Source organism: Melitaea cinxia, chromosome 17 (genome assembly GCF_905220565.1).
Source record: "Melitaea cinxia chromosome 17, ilMelCinx1.1, whole genome shotgun sequence".
NCBI classification, from domain to species: domain Eukaryota; kingdom Metazoa; phylum Arthropoda; class Insecta; order Lepidoptera; family Nymphalidae; genus Melitaea; species Melitaea cinxia.
This window is the reverse complement of record NC_059410.1, coordinates 9,485,449-9,509,263: the sequence shown is the minus strand read 5'-3', so window position 1 is coordinate 9,509,263 and position 23,815 is coordinate 9,485,449. Positions and strand designations below refer to the sequence as shown.

The following is a 23,815-nucleotide window of genomic DNA, read 5'->3' as shown; positions in this document are numbered from 1 at the left end:
TTAAATTAAGTTTCTTGTTCAAACCCAAAAAATTAATATAAAATGATGTGCGCAAAAAATAGAAAAATTTAATACTCGATTATTTTTTTATCGTGTATGGACGTCAAAATACAATTCATCAAATCTGTATTGACTTTACAAATATCTAGATTTCTAGAATAAGCAAAAATCTCTACAGACATGTCTCTTATGTTTATAGACCTGGTTAAATAGTCGTCCCATCGCCTATTGTTGCTTGACGGTGTAAACGGCTCGTACCGACGCTCAACAATGCAAAGTGGCGTGTAATTTTAGACAATAGCATAGGTATAAGTCTGGAGTCACGGGTGGCAATGTCAGGGGCTCGTTGAATGCCTGTAGCGTTGACAATGTCGTGGATTTTGAAATGACAAGTACCTACACATACTTGTAAGATCTCGGTTCTCTTCACATTACTTAATGGTTGTTCAAATATACCGACTTTACAAAACTTTGGTTATGAGGATAGAAAACCATTACTTATTTCTTTCAATATTTTATTGCATAGCACAACATTCTCTAATGTTGACTTTTTACAGTTAGAACATACCCCTAGCTACGAAGGAATAATTGATAACATGAAACTACTGGCCAGAGTGCAAATAGCTTTAGAATCTTAACCTATTAATACAATAGAACATGAAAACTAATATTTCAAGCAATACACTCGTAGTACATTATATGATATGTAGATTATTTATAAATGTTGTTTATGTTTAATATTTTATATGTATATTTCATTACAGTTATTCAACACGACTTCGTCCGCGTGGGCTTCGCTCCTATTGATCTTAGCGGATGATATATAGCCTATAGCCTCGATAAATGGGCTATCTAACACTGAACGAATTTTTCAAATCGAACCAGTAGTTCCTGAGATTAGCGCGTTCAAACAAACAAACAAATTCTTCCGCTTCATAATATTAGTATAGATGTATATTGATGTTTATTTCAAAAGGTATAAATGATAATTATATACCGCAATCGCTTTGCTGTAATGATGCGTGTGCCGTGTCGGCGGTGCCTAAACACAGACGGTTGCGGATTCGATTCCCGCTCGGGGTGGAAATTTGTGTTTAGACTAATACTAGCTGACCCCGCAAACGTTATTTTGAAGGTTAATATATTTTATTAACCTTTTCAATCCTTATGACTCAGGTGAATGAAAAATAGATGTTGGCCGATTCTCAGACCTATCCGATATGCACACAAACTTTCAAAATATTTTATTAACCCTCTTAACCCCCCCCCCTTCTTATAACTTAGGGGTATGAAAAATAGATGTTGTTCGATTCTCAGACCTACCCAATATGCACACAAAATTTCATGAGAATCGGTCAAGCCGTTTCGGAGGAGTTTAACTACAAACACCGCGACACGAGAATTTTGTATATTAGATTTATTTCCAGTGTGGCTGTTGGTCCTTGTGGGCCTCCCTACCGTACCTCGGAGAGCACGTTAAACTGTCGGTCCCGGTTGTTATCATGTACACCTGATCGTTTACATAGTAGGGAATATATCCGGCAACTCACAATAGAGCAACTTGGAGGGTTAAGCTCCGATCCTTCTCCTTTAAGGAGAAAGAGGCCTTTGCTCAGCAGTGGGAAGTTACAGACTGAAGCGTAGCGCAGCGAAATGATATATTATATGTTTGTTCAACTCACAGTTGTCGTATATAAAATGTTGACAAGTTATGTAATTTGGGAGTTTCTTTTTTGTTACAAAGAAACAAAATAAAAGGATTACTCCCTTGAAAGTAATAAGTTTTAGACGTTACTCTCACAGTTTCAGCTTTGATGAAAGTTTAGCTTTGTTTGAAGGAATGGTCGTGAAATCTACAAACCTTTTTTAGTGTTTTGCTGTTTGTAAAGTGAATGATATACGGGTAGTTCAAATACGCATTCTGGTTTTGAATTATATGGGCATTACGTATGCAGACTTTATTCTAAATTATAACTTAGTTTAATTTTATATCGTAAATTAAAGAACTAAAAGGCCGTCGTAATAACCGTTCCATGTAGTTTTGTTCGCAAAGATTTTTCTTACTTGTCGTATTATCTGATATTTTTATGTCCTATTAGTGTTTTATCTGATTTCCATGTTTATTTATTGTTAAAGTGTTTTTTTATAAAGCTAAAAAGTTTTAATAACAAACTTTTAACAAGAAATATATTTTAATCCAGTCCGCGGTTAAACCCATTTGCGTTAATTAGGCCCTGCAAAAAAAGTAGTAACATTATGGTAAATATTACAGTAGATACATACATACATAAATACATACATACATACTATTATTGGCACGGATTTTTTTTTGAATTATATTATACTTAGCGTAATATAAAGTATACTCCTTTATTTATTTTTTTTGAGACGATTATGTTTATTTTAAGATTGCGGAAAACCGGGATGTTTGGTGCGAACTTGGGAGAGACTAAGTCCAGTAGTGAACTGCTATAGGCTTAACTGATTGACGGACTGAGTGACTTGTAAATATTTTAAAACACAAAGATAATTATATTTTCGATGTGTCGTATAAGAAACCCTAAAATAAATAGAATGTATTGAATCATATCTATCAAAGGTTCCTATCTTTTTTTTCGTCACATAAAATATCGGGTCTCATACAGCCAAGCGGAGGACGAATATTTGAACAGGACATCACTTCGAAGATAGTTCTCAATGTAGCACGTATTTGCCTGCTATTGTATTCGTATGCAAATACGAAATATATTTCAATTTTATCTCGAGAATTCTTGAGAATATTGTAACAAAGAATGTTATTTTACGTAAAGATAATGTTATCGACGGGTTTCCATCGAAACGCCTCAAAATGTGTTCTTATTCGGGCTGTATTTTGACTTTTTTATTGAATGAATTATGCGGAGCGAGTGTCTTGAGCAAAACATCATCTCGAGACTTAAATATTCGATTCAACGAACTTGAAATATTTTGTATATTGATAAATCGAAGTAAAGTATGAAATAGAAAAGGATAATATTAAATATAGTCTGCAAATATTGATTCGTAATCAATGAATAATTATTATTACCAAGAAACTACTACTATAAAACTACTAAAGGTACCTGTTTAGAATCGTTGTTGATATGGTAAAGTAATTTACTTAAATTACTAAACCTTAAAAGGAAGGTTCCAGCAATAATAAAGAATTAAATGATAATAAAGTATAGCTTAAAAAAAATTAAACCACACGTTACGGTCATTGCCTTAGTTTAAAACAAAAAAGGAATATTTATGATAATTACGTTTAAATTTTTTCACGAAATAAAGAATCATTCATCCATCAGCCCTTACTGCTGGACGTAGGCCTTCCTTAATAATAAAGAATAAATATATTTATTCTCAAATCCAATTACATTAATTAATATTATTCTCTTTGATCACCATTGTTTTTATTTGAAAATTAAAATCACAAAACTGAAAGGATTGATTGTTAGTGCTTTGTTATAACTTTATTAACAAAATTAAGGGCTTAATGGAGAAATATCTCGAATTTGAAAGCGTTCTCAATTCTACAAAGGTCCTTATAATTATACGTTAATAAATTATATTTATACTGAAAAGTTTTTAGAACATCGGCCTTCAAGACTTTAAGTGTTTGGATAGGCATTTTAATTTATTACTTATTACTTTAACTTCCAAAGTCGTTTTGATAAAGTATTCACAAAATAATAAATATTTATCAACATAATTTTTATAACTATAAATATTTTTTCACTAAATCTGTTTAAAACAAATTTAGTCAATTACGACAGTTTTTTTTAGATTGATTATCTATGGTAAATAAACTACAGTATAGAAAAAAAAACATAGTTAAAAAAATCTCAAATTGTCTAAAATTTTAATTAGTGCAAAGCTAAAAAAAATAATATACGCATTTTCTTTGATTTACGTGTAATATTTAATTTTCTGAAAGCACTTCATTAGGTTTTCTTTGACGCGACCCGTATGCCGTATTGTTCGTCAGATACACTTTGCCACGACTGCTTTTAACCTCGGGGTAATGTGACCCCTTTCGTTTTTGTTTAGCAATTTTTTTTCGACCTTTTAGGGATGAAACTAGAACGCTCGCTGACATGTAAAGAAAAATATTTTTTATTCGCTATTTGAAGTTTACTTATGATATGGAGATATAGGTATTATTTTATCATTATTATTTTGATAAATGTACGAGTATATTTTTGTTTTTATCTACAAAAGGATGTTTAAATGAATTCGTGTTTATATGAATTGATAATATTGAATGTAAATAAGATGTGCTTAATTTTGCTTTGATATTCGTTGAAGTAAAAGTTTATTTATTATTTCAATGACACAAAAATTTCCATATTTTCGTGTTATGGAAACAAAGAAAATATATTTTATATTTCTCGATCAATTTTTTAAATTAATTTGAATATCTCGATGGAAATATAAAATATACCCTCTATAAATATAATGAAACTGTAACAGGGCGAATTCTGTACATTAAAGATAATTTGGAAATTTGTTTCTAACCGGGATTTTCACTACTAATTATTTATAATAATCAATACGGCCCATAGACACATAGACATATAACCGCGAAAGAAGTAACTGATAAACTTGTTTTAAAATGTATGAATAAGTAATAAGCATAATAATATATGGCATGATGTGGCCATAACTTTATTGTCTCTTTACATCTTTGTCTCATTCTTAAAGCTGTAATAGATGCGTTATGCCTTACAAATAAACAAAAGCTCTAAGCCTAACTTTGTATAAATATAGGTTATATTATATTGTTTTCTAATTAAGAAGCAAGTAGAATAAAATTTTAACGTTGCAGATATTCTTTAAATAATATTTTACTTTTTCCCGACGATAAAAAAGCCATATTTCAAATAGATTGGATTTTATTTTAGACAATAAATATAGGTACATGGTATTTTTTACATAGGTATATAGTAGTAGATCTCTAAAGGAACAAAAGTCTTAGTACCTAGATATAACGTTGACTGCCATCATAGGTATCATTCGCATATAGGTAGCATTCGCATTTCAAACTGATGAGTTCCTATAAACAAGGCCTCACAGTTTCCCATGCGGAAGCCCCTTCCGCACATTTCCTTATTTCCCGATGGGGTTTACCGTCCATAAACTTACTGTTGAACTGTGCAAACGTCTACGAAAAACTTTATCTATGCTTGACTACAGCCTGTGAATATTAAATCAAATGTCATGCGGGGCGTGTTTAACGTAGGTAATTCACGCGTTTTAATAGCCATTGTTTGCTTCCGACACGAAATAAATTACTAGCAGAGACAGATTGTATGGAATAGTTTTTTTCTTGTGTTAAGTTTTTTGAGATCTATTGAAGGTTGTTTGAAGTAAATTGCTTTAGAAGTTATGGTTAACTATTTCATCTACCTACACCAAACTGGTTTTTATTTGTACTAAATAATTTATATATCGTGAAATTACTTTTCTAGTTATTAGTTATAGCAACTATAACTGATCATTTTGAATATCATATCAAAAATTGACCGCTCCAGCGGGGTTCGAACCCGCGTCTCCGACGTACCGTGTCGGCGCTCTAGCCAATTAAACTATGGAACGATACACCCGCTCGAGCGAAATTTTCGATATGATACTTTTTAATTTCGGTTTAAGCGAACCGTGGCGCCGTCTATAGTGAGCTCTTTACAGAAACCCGTAACTATTCAAAGTTTCATATTACAATGAAAATCTTTGACAGGAGACGACACCGTGCTATTTTTAATATCTAAGATTTTATTTTTGTGTTACCCACATTAGCTATTCAAAATGTTTAGAATTCCTAATGTGGGTAACACAAAAATAAAATCTTAGATATTAAAAATAGCACGGTGTCGTCTCCTGTCAAAGATTTTCATTGTAATATGAAACTTTGAATAGTTACGGGTTTCTGTAAAGAGCTCACTATAGACGGCGCCACGGTTCGCTTAAACCGAAATTAAAAAGTATCATATCGAAAATTTCGCTCGAGCGGGTGTATCGTTCCATAGCTTAATTGGCTAGAGCGCCGACACGGTACGTCGGAGACGCGGGTTCGAACCCCGCTGGAGCGGTCAATTTTTGATATGATATTCAAAATGTTTAGAATTCCTAATGTGGGTAACACAAAAATAAAATCTTAGAAACTATAACTGATGTTTAAATGATTATAGATATCAGTCTTTATAAATTGTTTCCCCATTATTATTATTTTTTATTTCAAACTGTGTGTCGAAATTAAAAACAAGTACAAACGAAATGAATTGAAATAAACCACATTTTAAAGTTCAGCAATTCTTTGTATGTACCTAGACCTACTATAAAAGAAACTACATATAAAAGTTGACTCAGGTGATAAAATAGACATGTCCATCTAAAAGTAAATTTACGTCACAGTTACACTATTACAATACTTTTGTTAATGCTATATTTTCTTATTCTGTGAAAAATATATTGTTAATTATAAAACAAAGCCTTTTAAAAGTAATCACGAAAATTGATTAAAGATTTGTAAAATAAACCACGTATGTATTCAATGATCAATTTGGAGATTATTACAGCTTTTGCGTCGAAAAGAAAAATGCTCCGTATTCAATTTTATACTTTTGTTTCCTCTTTTTCGCATCGATTGTAAGGGTGGAAACAAATTACGGAATGTTATTTAATGCTCGAGGATTTTTTATTATTATTTATCTTACAAGTATGAGATGCTGACGTATATATATTAATACCTAAATATGAGGCTTAGAATAGTTTATCAAATTAATGAATTCGATATATTGTTAAAAGTCCAATATGCTGTCTAAACTTACATAAAGATTACTTGTTGTTAATCTTTTGAGTTGATATATTACTGTATAACTGTCTTGACTTCTTTTGTCCGAGTATGCTTTTAAATGTTGAGTTAGGCAAAAATTAAATTGTTAAGTGGAATACTACAGGCACTGTAAAAAAATTAAAAAATGATGATTGATGGGAAGTTATTGTAAACTTTTGTATGTTTGAAACAGGGATTCCAAATACTTTATTCAAATTTGATACGTTAAAATACAATTTTTATCTGGGCATTTTTCGATCCAGATAGATCTATAAGGATCCCCAATAGAACTTATCATTTTATATCGGAGTTTTTCCACAGGATGTGCTTAATGACATATATTAGTATGAATTAATTACTTGTTATTTTCGAATTTTGATTTCAGGGAATACAATTATTAATAATTTATAGGATAGTATAATTTTTCATCATCGTTATTTATACTCTATATATTTTATATCGGTTGAATCTATTAGCACTGTAAATAATCTATAATAATCTGATCTGCTAAAAGATTCCATTGTTGTCATTTGGTATTTTAAGAGAGTAATAATTCCAATTTCTTATTAAAACATCTAACATCTGATCCCTTTTGTATGAAAGTTATTATAACTTAATTTGATACTTGCTCGTCTCTAAAGTGAATAACATGATACTTTCTATTTTTAATGTATATGACAATCCTTTTATAAAACAGATGAGGATATATAATATATATGGGCTAAAATCAAAATTTTCATTTGCATGAAACAGTTCTTATCCAATAATTACCTCATACTGTCCTCTCGTAGAGCAGGATAGGATCGTGCCTGTGTCATTGGTGAACTCGACGTGGTGCGGCGGTTCCGTGATCGTTGGGGACCGGCGTGGCTCCGGTGTTGCACGAACTGCTGCAAAGATAAAAAAATCTATTAGTTTTTACACATTTATTTATTTATTTATTTATTTAAAGCGCCACCAACAGAATCATATATAATACAGACATAATATATATAGTAGCCTTAGGTGCTATATAAACATATGATTCAACTTAAAGGTAGCTACAGCATGCATAGTAATTATTCAAGTCGACGCTGAGTGAAATTAAAAACTACATCATCTTAAAGTAACTAATAGTACACAAAACAAATAAAAACTAATCAAAGAAAAGTAACAATAAAGAACTTTATACTAATTAAAAAAAAGAATGATGGAAAAAAGCAGTACAATAAATTAAAATTAGAATCTGGCTAGCCAAGAGTTTTCAGTATTTTATCCTTGAAATTTGGCAGTTTGTCTTTAAATATATCAATTGAGTTATCCTTATCAACAAAATGTTTGTATAAATTACTTAATCTGGGTATCAAAGAGTGACGACCAAGATTGGTTCTACAGAATCGGTGGGTGAAGAGTGGAACAGGGTAGCGCGGTGTTCGGATGGGAACCTTTAAAGAGATTTGGCCCAACAACTCTGAGTTGTTCGATGTACCGTTTACGAGTTTGTGCAAAAAGACCATGTCGTGAATTTTGCGTCTATCTGACAGTGAGAGCAATTTGAAGGTTTTGATACGAGTACAATAAGGTGATCTTTTATGTTTTCCAATGGAATAGAATTGGGTAAATCGCCTCTGTATGCTTTCTATACGATCTTTATGTACCTGATAGCTAGGGTTCCATATCACCGTGCCATACTCAAGATTGCTTCTTACTAAAGTTGCGAACAGAGTTTTAATGGTGCTGAGTTTTTTGAAAGGCTTAGCATTTCTGATCACGAACCCCAGCATTTTACGTGCCAATCTACAGATGTTTTCGATATGCACATTAAAACGTAATTTTGCATCTATAGTTATCCCCAGATCCCGGACAGATTCAACCCGCTGCAGTGGGCAGTTGTTAATAGTGTACTTTCTTTCTATTACAGAGCGTTTGCGACTAAAACTGATATATGAACACTTGGAGGGATTTAGATCCATGCCATTTAGTTTGCACCAACTAGCAATTCTATCTACGTCTTCCTGAAGGGAAAGAGCGTCGTTATCTTTCACAATCTGCTTTACTAGTTTTAGATCATCCGCAAAGATTAAACACTTAGAATTAAGTATACAATCCGTGACGTCATTTATAAAAATGTTGAATAGAAGTGGCCCCAATATAGAACCCTGGGGGACACCTGACAAGGCGTTATATAACTGGGAAGAGTATCCTTTTATAGCTACATAAGATTTTCTATCGACGAGATACGATGATAGCCACGATAGGAGCGATCCACCGAGTCCAAAAGACGATAGTTTTTTTATTAACAGTTTATGATTAACTCTGTCGAAGGCCTTTGAGAGATCGGTGTAAATAGCATCTACTTCTAGTCTAGAATCCACGGCGGCTGTGACGAAATTTATGAAATTTGATAAATTTGTGACAGTTGATCTAGAACTAATAAAACCGTGCTGAGCCTCAGAAAGCATATGCAGTACATGGCGTGAGAGTATTGGGTGCACGAGAGACTCGAAAACCTTCGACAGAGCTGACAATATTGAAATTGGCCTGTAGTTGGTAATGTTATCGCGACCACCCTTTTTGTAGATTGGCACTATCCTTGCTCGTTTCCATAAATCCGGGAATGACCCAGTGCACAATGATTTGTTAAATATCATGCAGACTGGCTTTGATAATGAGAAAGCACATTTGTTAATAAGTAATGGGGGGAGCTCGTCTGGGCCAGCCCCCTTGCTCGTATCAAGTCTTTTTAATTTTATAATAACTTCCTTCACGGTGATATTAACATGACAGAGGGAGTTTTCTGAATTGGAAGGTACATACGTATTGGCGTAGGGAGGATCATTAGTATCGTAGACTGAGGCGAAGTAATCAGCGAACATGTTGCACAGGTTGGGGCCATCAGTAGCGACCTTATCATTATAAACCATTCTGGCTGGATACGTGTTAGTTGATTGTTTTAAATTTTTTAAATGAGTCCAGAAATATTTTGGATTCTTGTCAGATTATTTTCGATTGATTCAATGTAACTATTGTAGCACTCCCTGATTAGATTATTACATTCGGTTCTTAAGGATTGAAACTTCAATATGTCTAGAGGATTTTTATAAATCTTGACTTTTAATCTATATTTGTTTTTGAGTTTCAACAACGAAATAAGTTTATTATTATACCATACGGGAAATCTGATGTTTCTGGCTTTCGTCTTCGGTACGTGTTTAGCAATAATTGAGTTCAGTCTATCATAAAATATCGTAAGCATACCATTAACACTGTCGCAATTTTGAAATAGATCTAACCATGGCGTGCTGTTCAAATCCTTTGAGATAGCATCATAATCGGCTTTATAGAAATTATACTTTTCCACAACTTTTTCATTAATGTTAGATATCATACCTAGCTTTAGGCTTATAAGTAAAGGTGGATGGTGATTATCGACTGTGCTGATGGGGTTGGGAGTATTGTTGACTGTAAATTGGGCGTTGTTCGATAAGACCAGATCAAGTATTCTGTTATTAGTGTTGGGTATGGAGTTAAATTGTTTCAAATCGTGTTCTTCAATAAAGTCCACGAAGGTGGAATCCAGACAACAACTACACGATGGATTTAAGTAGTTTAATTCCGGCAATTTGGACCATGATAGACCACTCATATTAAGATCTCCTATAATAAGCACGTGTTTGTTGGTGTTGATAATTTTGGAGGTATTTGAAAGGAAATCATTGAGTGTATCTTTTTTAACGGGTGGTGGCAGATACACAGAGCAAATAGCTAAGTGGCTTGGCTTATTTTGAACGAGTATTTCTACTGTCACCCACAGGTCTTCGCATTTGCTCTCCCAATGTGATACCCGATTAGATTTAAGGTTGTTATTGACTGCAATCATGACGCCACCTCCATTCCTTAACCTATTAATATCTGTTTGTTCCCTATCTCTCCGATACACATTGTAGCGGCCATCGATAAACTCTCCATCTAAAACCCCATCGTTGAGCCATGTCTCAGTGAATATAAGGATATCATAATCATTACATAAAATATTAAGTTTTACATCTTATGTTTTACTCTTGATTCCCCTAACATTTTGGTAATATATTTTTAAATTATCGTATGCTAACAGTATCGTAAAAATAGACTAGACACCAAATAAAAAACAAAAAAAAAAAAGATAGCTGCATCAAGATTTTAACTGTTCCAGCTGTTCGATACTTCTCACAGCGATGTGTTCGGAGTCGACCGATTTCCTCAGAAAGACACGTCCATTCTTTATCCATACAAACTTATAGTTTAATTTCTTAGCTGTTGACCTGGCGAGTGCGTGTATTTTCTTCAATTCTGGGGTTAAGTGATCAACTACATAAATTGGTCTTTTATCACCTCCTATTCCAACATGACTCGTGTTTAGTTTATCCTCTTTGTTTTTCATGTTAAATTTAATAACTCCGGCTAGAAATGTGTCCCGGATACGTGGACTCGAGAACTTGACAATGACAGATCGCGGGCGCGCATTTTCAGGATTTAACTTAGCGATTCTGGTGCATTTATGAATGTCGGCGTCCATAATGCTGCTGCCGGTTGCTTTGCCAATTTGTTGAATGATGTTTGGGAGGTTTTCGGCTTTATGCTCCGGCAAACATTGTATCTCCAGGTTACACATTCTCGAGTGTTGCTCCATTATACCTAGTCTGCTGTTGAGGTCTTTAACTGTAGATTTAAGAGTTTCGTTTTCCTTTTTTAGTTCTTTAATCTGGGTTAATTTTCCTTGTATCTCGTTTTTTAAGTCTTCGTATTGGTTATTAATAAAATTCACGGAATCTTTTATCTGGTTTATTTCGTTAACCATTTCTTTAGTTTTATCTTCAAGTATTTTCGTCCAGTTTTTTTCCATTTTCACCAGTAAGATATCTAATTCTTCCCTTATTAGTTGCTTGACGTTTTCGATCGCAATGAGTTCCTGTGTCTGGGATTGAGACGATGCCTGCGTGCGCCTCAGCGTGATATTGGCCGATGGACTTGTATCGAAAGGCATGCCAGCCGGGGCACGCACAGGCGTATTAGTATTGTCTCCCCTTAGTTGTTTGGGGCGACAGGAAGGACACATCCATTCGGATTTGAACTCATTGGTGAGCTCCTTGAATTTTTTGCCTGGCGCATTGATGCAATCAAAGTGATATTTCAGGCCACATGTAACGCATTTAAGTTGTTCAGCCGTTGAGAGGTCGTTTAGACAGGCAGCACATTTCTTAGCTTTAGGTATTTTTGTGCTCATATTGAACTCCTATGATGTTCTTGTAAGCTGTAGGATAGGTAGGCGCCGTTTTATACTACACTTTATACTAACCTGAAGATTTGTTTAGACAAATGTGCGCATATACGGTGTTGCCTTAATTTTTTTGCAGGCGCCCCGCTCACACTGCACGCTGGATGAATGTTATTAAGGTTGAGGGTAGACAAAAAAATCTTGTTTGTCTCTGTTTATTTGAGTGTTATTGTTAGCAGATTATTTATTTTTCTATTGTTTTAGGAGTGATATTGATGTTAATGCTCTGATTTAAGTCGAATAGTGCGCAATAACAGGGCTTGAGAAGTTCGATGTAAGTTTTTGTTGACACTCACTTGCACTGATACAACTTCGTAATTAAACGTACTTCCCCCTAATTCCACACTGAGATAGCATTTATACTTAGGCTTTAGAACTATATTAACACTTTATGAACACTGTTTCATTATTTACGCTATGAATTTAATTGTAATAACGAACAAAATACGGAAATACTTCGCGCGACTTGACGTTGACGTATCTTATGTCATAAACATACACATCGACATACACACACAAACGCTCACATGTATACACACACAATGATACACATATCACGTACATATGACTAGATTCGTTGAGAAGAAATGGATTCGAATAGTTTAACGTGCTTAATCTTCTTATAATTTTTATTTGTGTCTAAGTAATAAAAAGTCTCTAAATGTGTGTTCTAGCGGAGTAACCAACCTTTTCCTAACCGAGCGTCTATGAATAATCATTAGAAAGACTTAACCACAATGTATTTCACGAGATTGAGATATAACAAAACTTTTTATAGTAAAATAAAGTCCTATGTATATCTCCTTAATTAAGATAATATTGATCTTTACGCAGGCATGACTTGGAGAGTAAGTTGGTAAGACGAGCAGCAGCGTCTTCGGTGCGACAAAGCCAGCCCTGCGGTCAACACACATGAGTTCACGCCATTTTTGTTGCGAACTTGTGGAGGCCTATGTCTAGCAGTGGACTGCAATAAGCTGAAGTGATGATGATGGTTTCTTTCCCAGCCAGTTACGTTTCGTAAAGTACACTCGTTTTTCTATTATGTAACGTGACGCGAAGTGACGTAACAGAGGCAGCGTGACGTGATGTGACGTAACGATATAAAATAAGGACAAAGGACTAAAAAAATAAATTCTTAGTAAAGAAAACTCATAGGAACCCTTTCATACAGCGATAGTAGCTACAACAAGATATAAAAACGTAAATTAATAATATGATTTTGATGATTTTTAATTTAATAGAAAGCCGATGTTTATCATGTGGTCACATTTAAATTTCATCGAGATCTGATTACAACGTTTGGAGTAATCTTTGATAATGCGTATTTACTTGACAATTTTGTTGTCTACCTACGTTGTATTATTTGTCGATATAATTGACGTCGGTTTTTCTTCGTTTGCCTGCAAACACAAATATCCACGCTAACAATCTGAGAGTAGGCTCTCTATAGAAATGAATAAAATAAGATTGTCTGTTTGTAATATTAAATAACTACTTTTTACTAAATTCATATGGATTTATACATGGTACATATACCACAATAACATTTTTTAAAAATTTGTCTGTCTGTCTCTTTGTTTCGGAAAATCTCTGAAACGGCTGGACCGATTTTGACGGGACTTTTACTGGCAGATAGCTGTTGTAATAAGGAGTAACTTAGGCTACTTTATTATAAATATAATATTGCTCATGTTTAATCGCCATTATCATCTTAGGTTATTGTTACATTTTGCTAGATGAGCGTTTAATTAAGTCAAGTAATACTCACAAAATAATTGTGTTTGCTTGCAAACGAAAAAAACCGACTCCAATTAAATCAGCAACTGCTACGCCGTAAGTAGTCTAAAAAATAGTGACTTAAATACACAATACTACGGATATCTCAAAAAATACTCTTTGAATTACAATAAAATTGAAAATATCAGCTTTCCATTAAAAAAAAGACTCATCAAAATCGGTTAAACTAATAAAAAGTTATGCACACATACTCGTACTCATACAAAACTCGTGTAATTCAAGAGGTGCCTTTTTGTGAAGTCGGTTAAAAATGATAGTGATGCATTTTTAATTCTAATTTGAGACTGTTGATTTAACTTATTTATTTTTCTTTAATATGAGATTCTTATTATATTTACCTTTAATAGCGGATCAAAAAATGATTTCCTGTTTTCCAAGTAATGTTATCTCTTTCGATGTGAAAAATATTAGTTTAAATATATGTGAATAAAATTTATTTGAAGTATTAAATTTAAATTATAATTATAAGACTGAGAAGTAACGTTATTACTTATAGTTACCAAAATTTGTTTTTAAATAATTACATTATTAACAAAATACTACAAGTAATGTTATCTCTTTCGATGTGAAAAATATTAGTTTAAATATATGTGAATAAAATTTATTTGAAGTATTAAATTTAAATTATAATTATAAGACTGAGAAGTAGCGTTATTACTTATAATTACCAAAATTTGTTTTTAAATAATAACATTATTAACAAAATACTATTTAAAAAAAGGGTAGCTTGAAAACAAAATAGAAAGAAAATAAAATAGAGGGTACTTCAACATTCTTCCTGTAAAGATGATTTACTCGCACCAATGAATGAGTCTTTATGCTTAAAAGTACATCATGTATCTAATATATAAAATTCTCGTGTCGCGGTGTTTGTAGTTAAACTCTTTCGAAACGGCTTGACCGATTCTCATGAAATTTTGTATGCATGTTGGGTAGATTTTTGAAACAAACAACATCTATTTTTCACCCCCCTAAATGTTAAGGGTAGTCCACCCTTAATTTTTTTTTAATTTTTAGATAAATTACCTATCTTTTATTTTTTATGATACAACATTAAAAAACACATACAACCCTAAATTTTCAACTCTCTACGATCAACCCCTATTTTTAAATAGCGTTTAGCGGCAAGACAACGTTTGCCGAGTCAGCTAGTAATTCTATACTAATATTACAAAGCTGAAGAATTTCTTTGATTGTTTATCAGTTTGCTTGAACGCGCTAATCTCAGAAACTACTGGTGCGATTTCAAAAATTATTTCAGTGTAAGATAGCCCTTTATCGAGGGAGGCTAAAACCTATGGGCTTCTTTTAGGTTTGCATAAAATCTTTTTGTGTAGAAAAGTCCATTTACTGAGATATGAGATTTACTGAGGAAGCCTATAGACTATTATATTCCTCAAATTAACGCGGATGAAACAGCGGGGCACAGCTAGTTATTTAGTTTTCAGCATCTTTACTTTGAAGCACGTATTATAATTTAATTATAATACCCACATGTAGAACTGTGTGGCAACGGTACTAAAGAATATAGCCACTCCCTCTCTTCCCGTGGGTGTCGTAAGAGGCGACTAAGAGATAGAGAGAGATAAAAGGTTCGAATCCTTTCTAGCTGATATCGAAAAAATCATTAGGTTCTTAATTCATTCAACTATAAGCTTTTTGTGTGTGACCTTCATATCTTTTTATTGGGTGTGCCGATTTAATGATCTTATTATACTATTAAACGAGCAATTCTTGTATATATATATATATAGAATCTGGATCTCGGAAACGGCTCTAACGATTTTCATAAAATTTAGTATATAGGGGGTTTTGGGGGAGATAAATCTATCTAGCTAGGATTCATTTTCAGAAAATGTCGTTTTATCCCTGTTTTTAGGGAGTGAAAAAAATATCGTTAGAATGCGAAAGTAAATTTCACATTTGTCAAGTTAGTTGCAATAGCTCGGTGGGAAATCGGTCGGTCGGGACCAACCGAGAAGATCATGGTTCAAATCCCCATGTCCCTGGTCAATTATTTTTTCTTTTTCTTTTTCTAATTGCACTGGTTATTTTTTATTTAAATAGGCTGTTCCTACTTTTTTATTTATTATGTCGGTAAAATCGAAAAATATTATTCATATTTTATCATTATTATTTTTTAATTATTTTTTATTTTTGATTTTTTATGTTTATTTATATTTTTTATTATTGTCGGTACAAAAATATTCTTCATATTTTGTAAATATATAATTCGTATTTAAATGTGATTTTCAGAAAAAAACACGATTTGTTGGAGCGCCTGTCAGTTTTTGAGACGCAATTACTCTCAATCTTGTAATTGTGTTTGACACGCGTTGGGGCAACGGTTACGCCATGGATTGTACCTGTTGCGTTGGCGGTTGCGGGTTCGATCCCAGCACGTGATAAACATTTGTATTGGCCATACAGGTGTTTGCCGTGGTCTGGGTGTTTGTGCAGTCCTTGTGGGTCTCCCCACCGTGTCTCGGAAAGCACGTTAAGCCGTCGGTATCGGTTGTTATCATGTACACCTGATAGCGATCGTTACTCACTTAATATCCGCCAACCCGCATTGGAGCAGCGTGGTGGATTAAGCTCTGATCCTTCGCCTACATGGAGAAAGAGGCCTATGCCCAGTAGTGGGATATTACAGACTGAAGCGTTGTAATTGTGTATTTTGTATCAATTTTTAATTTATCGTTATTTTTTATTTTTATTTTGCGTTAATTCATTATTAATAATTGTGTTTGCAGGCAAACGAAAAAAAAATCGACTTCAATTACATCGACAAGTAATACAATGTAGGTACACGAAAAAATAGTCAAGAAATACGCATTATCAAAGATTACCCAAAAGTTGTAATCAGATCTCGATGAAATATGACCACATGATAAACATCGGCATTCGATTAAGTTAAAAATCATCAAAATAAGTACACCCAGTAGTATGTTAAGTATTATGTAGTTAATGTAAAGTTATGCGGATTTTCGAGAGTTTCCCTCGATTTCTCTAGGATCCCATCATCAGATCCTGGTTTCCTTATCATGCTACCACACCAGGGATATCTCCTTTCCACCAAAAAAAAAAATAACAAAATCTTTTCATAAACGACGAAGTTATCCTCGAACATAAATTAAAATATATATATACTAGCGACCCGCTACGGCTTCGCACGGGTATAAAATATAATTATAGCCTATGTCATTTACTGAAAAATGATTAAAATCGATCCAGTAGTTTTGATTTATTCATTACTGCCCGTGGCCCGCACGCGTTAACTTTAGAGTAAAAGCCGGCCGGAACTGTCGCAAACGCTACGTATCGCAATTTTTAAATCTATAATATCTTCAAAAATATTCATTTAAATCATATGCTGTAAAGGGCTATATTAAATCAACAATGTATTTAAGGTATTTAATTAGATAAGGATTAACGCTGTATTGGTTAAAATCGCTTTGAAAATTAGCCATTATTTATCGTAAAAAGTAAATGACAAAAAAATGTTATTGTGGGATATCCATAAGAGATAGACATATACTATAGCGGCGTTTTCTGTAGAACTTTTCAATGTGTATAATACTTAGTACATTATTTTGATAAATCTCGTAGGGTTCAGGCTGCGTTTGCAATGTAAGCGAAAAAAATGTAATTATTTACGACATCACATTAGAAATCTCAAAAATAACAGTATTTCTCCACTATTTAATGGATGTTATTATACATATAAACCTTCCTCTTCAATCACTGTATCTACTAAAAAACCTCATCAAAATCCATTGCGTAGGTTTAAAGATTTAAGCATGTATAGGGACATAGGAACAGAGAAAGCGACTTTGTTTTATACTATGTAGTGATATATATCTATATATATATATATCGCACCTTCGGTGCAACAAAGTCAAAACAGCTCATTTCTTCATTTTACAGGAGAGGATTTTTAATTTTTTTTTTTCGCTTTTACTTCCTCATTTCTGGATTACTATTTATAGTATGTTTGAAATCTTTATAAATTAATAGTTTACTTTCTTTGCTATAGTTTAAAAATCTTATATTAAATTATCAAAAAGTCCTAAGAAAGACATAACAAAAAAAGTGTCCTGAATTGTGACTTTGTTGCACCGAAGGTGCGATATATATGTATTGAGTTTCCTTCAGCCGAATTGAGTAACCTCCTCCTTTTTTGAAGTCGGTTAAAAAAGACTTCATCCAAACCGGCAGCGAATCATTTTAACTCTCTCTTCTACTACTAATCCTTCACGATTTACTAAAAATACCGAGCTGGGCTCGGTCACCCAGGTACTTATCTTTTATTCGAAAGGTGATGCTTGTTGTGTGGTTCCATTTAATTGGAGTGAGATCTGACGAGTAGTTTTAGAGTCATCCCAAATAATGTGTATTGTACTTTACTTGTCGATTTAAACAGACGTCGGTTTATTAAACGGTTTTATTTAGCTCACCCCGTTTGTTTTATTTTTTATTCTTGGGTCAAATTTAGTAATTCAAATTTCACCCTCGTCCTGTCAACCGATTAATCTGAAATTTTGTATACACTTTGGATTTTGGTGACAATACTATTATGTTTATTCATTATCATTATAAATTCAAGATGGCCGCCGCTACAAAATGGCGGATAATTTATGTTTTATTAATCCCATCAATATGGGTATCAAATGAAAGGGCTCAACAAGCAGAATACAATATACTATAAAAAATTGAAATACAAGATGACGGCCGCTACAAAATGGCGGATAACGTAGGTTTTATCGATCCCATCAATATGGGTATCAAATGAAAGTGCTCAACCAGTATAATCAATGTACTATATAAAATTAAAATCCAAGATGGCGGCCTCTACAAAATGGCGGATAACTTAGGTTTTATCAATCCCATCAACATGGGTATCAAATGAAAGGTCTCAACAAGTAGAATACAATTTACTATGCAAAATTGAAATCTAAGCTGGCCGCCGCTACCAAATGTCTGATAACAATTTTTTATCAATCCCACCAATATGGGTATCAAATAAAAGGGCTTGACAAGACGAATACAGTGCACTATACAACCTCAATATTTAAGATGGGCTTTACAATAATAAAGCACTAAATGAATTAAACAGAATGCAAAATAAAAACTAAAAACAAGAAAATAAAAATAGGTAAAAAAACTTTTTAAGTTAAACGGTTTTATGTTAAACATACATTGCAATGTTTAAGATAAATGTACTAAAAACCAAAAAATAATAAAATAGATACAGTCGTGGGAATTATAAACATATGCATAGACTAGACTAAAATAAAACCGTGGGGCACGTCAATTGTCTACAATCGTTGATTAAAATGTTTGTTTTGTAATGTTACACTATAATTAGGCAGTTGTTCAACCGACAACGATGGACGTGTGATAAGTAGGGCTAGAATGTGGAAACAAGCTAGCAAACTCGATTATGAGTTTTAGGGTTTCATAGTGGTGAGCGAGTAGTACTTTTATCATATGTTTTGTCGATTAAAGACAAACTACGAGCAGTGAAACGATTCCTCGCCAGCCAGCAGTGTGAATGTCCAACGATAAACTAGTTGAAACATCTCTTTTATTTACATGGAGTGTATAACTATTGGAATTTCCATGAGCAAGAAAATAGTAAGTAATTTCCTCACCGTCTGCGGGCCAACTGCCTATTTTAACGACGAATTAAACGATTCTTCTATCGCACATTAAGTCGATAATTTGTAGACAATTGACGTGCCCCACGGTTTTATTTTAGTCTAGTCTATGCATATGTTTATAATTCCCACGACTGTATCTATTTTATTATTTTTTGGTTTTTAGTACATTTATCTTAAACATTGCAATGTATGTTTAACATAAAACCGTTTAACTTAAAAAGTTTTTTTACCTATTTTTATTTTTAATTGAAAACAATAAAAATTATTAGCATTTCAAGAACAACTTCCATCTGAGGTGGCCGCGGGCACTTAGTCTCTACTATCAAAATTATACGCTCGAGCTATCCACTAATCGTAGAAACAGAGCGTGAGACTCAGTAATTTATGTGATTACATGTAAAGTGTGGCAACTTATATAATTCTTCATTTTCAATATTTTAATAACAATTCAAATGGGGGGTCCGCGCGAACGCGAGACCCCATGAAAAAATTATGCGCCCGAGCTATCCCACTAGGAATAGTCGCCAGAGGTCAACCCGCTACTACTAGATCCTAATGATCAGGTTTCGCTCTGGGGGAACCGCCTTCTTGATCACGGTATCCCCGACGCTGTTAATATGCTCTAATCCCAGTTACTTCTCGTAGAAATGCTGAGAGAATTATAACTATGTAAGTGCGATTTAGAAACTGTTTGAAATAAAAAGCGCCATCTAGACTACCTTGATACAACAAATGTGCTGTAAGTGTCATATTCGTGCCGATACTTTAGCATAGAATTTTGAACTACCGTCTATTTTGTGTTGTTCCTAGAGAGTACGAGTACATTCTTTGAAATAGCTGTTGAGGTACCGTCAATTTTATTTTGTTCTATCTCGTGTATGTTTTTAAGTACTGACATTTATAATTATTTTAAGTTGTATACTGTAAATAAGCGAATGTGCAAATAATAAAGATCACTAACCATAATAGTTATTTCATTAAATAGTAATTCAACTTTATATTTATTTTGTTATTACTGAATACCTTGTTCCGACTAACCGCATAGTTGTTTTTAAGTAGTATATTGTAAACACGGGAATTTGAAAATTATCAAATAGACAACTACAGAAAAGTTTTTTTTTTTGTAAAATATATTTAAGTTTTAGATTACGTTTGAGTTTACTTTTTAGTTCTTTCATATCGAAACAAAATATAACCTTTTATAAGAAGTGAAACCGACCTTTTTTTTGTAAAATTTAAATACTTTATTCTAACGAGTAATTTAACGAGGAAGAGACGTATGACCCGAAGTGATATAGTTTAGTAATTACTTACTATTGTGTTTGCTAGCAGACGAAAAAACCGACTTCAATTACATCGACAAGTAATACAACGTATGTAGACGTAAAAAATATAACAAACACACTAGTCGTCACTACGATTTTTGAAGATTCCCCTCAATTTCTCCGGGATTCCATCATCAGGTCCTGGTTTACTTATCACGGTACCACCCTTGAGATATATCCTTTCCAACAAAAAAAGAATTATTAAAATCGGTTCATAAACGACGAAGTTATCCCCGAACATACATAAAATTTATATATACGGTTGAATTGAGTAATCTCCTCCTTTTTTGAAGTCGGTTAATAAACTGGCGTTAATACGTAGTTTCTATCTACTGCTATCTTGTTATCTTCTGTGTATTTCTTCTCATTGCTATTTATATTTCAATTTATGTTGCAATAATTTATCAATCATTTACTCGTAAGTATAACTTAAGCTTGTTAAACAAACCAAAAGTAACCAAAAATAAATCAAAGTTAATTATCAACTCAATTACTATTTATTTCATTGTGGAAACAATTTCTTCATATAATTGTAATATGATAATTTTTAAAGAAATATTTAATTTTTGGACTTAACTGGAGGTTTAGCGGGCACAATATTCATAGACAAGGAGTGTTGTATATCTGAATCTCTGATGTATAATCTGAATCTCGGAAACGGCTCTAATGATTTTCGTAAAATTTAGTATGAAGGGTATTTCGGGGGGAGATAAATAAATCTAGCTAGGATTCGTTTTTGGAAAATGTCATTTTATCCCTATTTTTAGGCAATGAAAAAATGGCTACAATATTGTTACAATACGAAGGTAAAATTTGCATCTATTGATAAAGTTGTAATAGCTCAGGGGAAATCGGCCGAACGCGATCGTCCGAAAAGATCATGGTTCAAATCCTCATATATCCAACATCGAATGTCATTTTTCCCTTTTTTTTTCTAATTGCACTCGTTATGTTGTATTTAAATAGCAAGTTATTATTTTTTATTATATTGTCGGTAAAATCGAAAAATATTATTCATATTTTAACATTATAATTTTTTAATTTTTTATATTTATTTATAATTTTTTATTATTGTCGGTAAAAATTTTTTTATTCATATTTTATAAATATGTAATTCGTATTTAAATATGATTTCCAAAAACACAATTTACTAAAAATACCGAGCTAAGTTCGGTCACCCAGATACCATTACTTAATTTTACCAAAGATATTGGCACGATAAAAAAACCACTTCAATTGTTAATCTATGAAGACACTAAGGAAGAAATTGTTCACTCTACTGAAATTCTAGAAATATTCACACTTAATTTTTGGCTGTCATATATATATTTTTCATATTATAGAAATTAATCTGGATTGTGTCTCAATGTCAAAAAAAAAATTACAACACAAATGTTTTGAAACCGCAAATAGTTCAAGAGATATATCAAAAATATTTTCAGTGGAATAAAATTTTCACAGATGGTTCGAAGAGTGAAGTGGGTCCAGGTGCTGCCTACTATGACTCAAACAGGAACTGTAACAGACGTTTTAAAGTTGATGGCCCGATATGCATAATGTGAGCTGAACTGTTAGCTATACTGGAATTACTGCTATACTGAGCCTTGAAATATATTATTTGTAATCTAGCAGGTTCTAGTGTTGTTATATTTACTGACAGACTGAGTTATTTTTTTAAGATAATTTGAACATTATAATAATATACCTTTTTTTATATACCATACAAATAAAAACAATTTATTTTTTATTTGTTTATATATAACTAGGTCGGCAAACAAGCGTACGGCTCACCTGATTGTAAGCCATTACCGTAGCTTACAGACGTTTGCAACACCAGAAGCATTGCAAGCGCGTTACTGAACTTATGCCCAATTCCCTCCAGGAGCTCTGGCCACCTAACTCACCAACAGGAACACAGCACTGCTTGAAAGCAGTATTATTTAGCTGTGGTCTTCTGTAAGGTCGAGGTACTACCCAGTCGCGCTGCTCCACATTTTGTGCCCTACCTCAGTTAAGCGGTTAGTACATAATAACATACACGAGATAATACAAAATCAAACTGACGGTATCTCAACAGTTAGTTCAAAGAATGTACTCGTACTCACTAGGAACAACACAAAATAGACGGTAGTTCAAAATTCTATGCTAAAGTATCGGCACGAATATGACACTTACAGCACATTTGTTGTATCAAGGTAGTCTAGATGGCGCTTTTTATTTCAAACAGTTTCTAAATCGCACTTACATAGTTATAATTCTCTCAGCATTTCTACGAGAAGTAACTGAGATTAGAGCATATTAACAGCGTCGGGGATACCGTGATCAAGAAGGCGGTTCCCCCAGAGCGAAACCTGATCATTAGGATCTAGTAGTAGCGGGTTGACCTCTGGCGACTATTCCTAGTGGGATAGCTCGGGCGCATAATTTTTTCATGGGGTCTCGCGTTCGCGCGGACCCCCCATTTGAATTGTTTTTAAAATATTGAAAATGAAGAATTATATAAGTTGCAACACTTTACATGTAATCACATAAATTACTGAGTCTCACGCTCTGTTTCTACGATTAGTGGATAGCTCGAGCGTATAATTTTGATAGCAGAGACTAAGTGCCCGCGGCCACCTCAGATGGAAGTTGTTCTTGAAATGCTAATAATTGTTATTGTTTCAATTAAAAATAAACCGATGTCTGTTTAAATCGACAAGTAAAGTACAATACACATTATTAGGGATGACTCTAAAACTACTCGTCAGATCTCACTCCAATTAAATGGAACCACACAACAAGCATCACCTTTCGAATAAAAGATAATCATTAAATCGGCACACCCAATAAAAAGATATGAAGGTAACACACAAAAAGCTTATAGTTGAATGAATTAAGAACCTAA

The 23,815-nt window shown here is 33.2% G+C and overlaps 1 protein-coding gene and 2 non-coding genes across 3 annotated transcripts in view; 1 reads left to right on the top strand and 2 right to left on the bottom strand.

Moving 5' to 3' along the window:
• The window catches only part of LOC123661867 (Down syndrome cell adhesion molecule-like protein Dscam2), a 75,240-nt gene extending 63,151 nt beyond the window's left edge, over positions 1-12,089 (bottom strand). Inside the window, exons 1-4 of the mRNA XM_045596806.1 lie at positions 11,037-12,089; positions 10,085-10,820; positions 8,820-9,755; positions 7,619-7,737 (exon numbers count right to left, since the gene is read on the bottom strand). Of these exons, the coding sequence (XP_045452762.1) occupies positions 7,619-7,737; positions 8,820-9,755; positions 10,085-10,820; positions 11,037-12,089 (2,844 nt within the window). The remainder of the gene's footprint in view (positions 1-7,618; positions 7,738-8,819; positions 9,756-10,084; positions 10,821-11,036) is intronic.
• Positions 12,090-20,057: 7,968 nt separating this feature from the next.
• Positions 20,058-20,222, bottom strand: LOC123661956. Its single transcript, XR_006744417.1, has one exon. It is a non-coding gene; the product is annotated as a U1 spliceosomal RNA (small nuclear RNA).
• Positions 20,223-23,223: 3,001 nt separating this feature from the next.
• Positions 23,224-23,388, top strand: LOC123661955. Its single transcript, XR_006744416.1, has one exon. It is a non-coding gene; the product is annotated as a U1 spliceosomal RNA (small nuclear RNA).
• Positions 23,389-23,815: the final 427 nt, after the last annotated feature.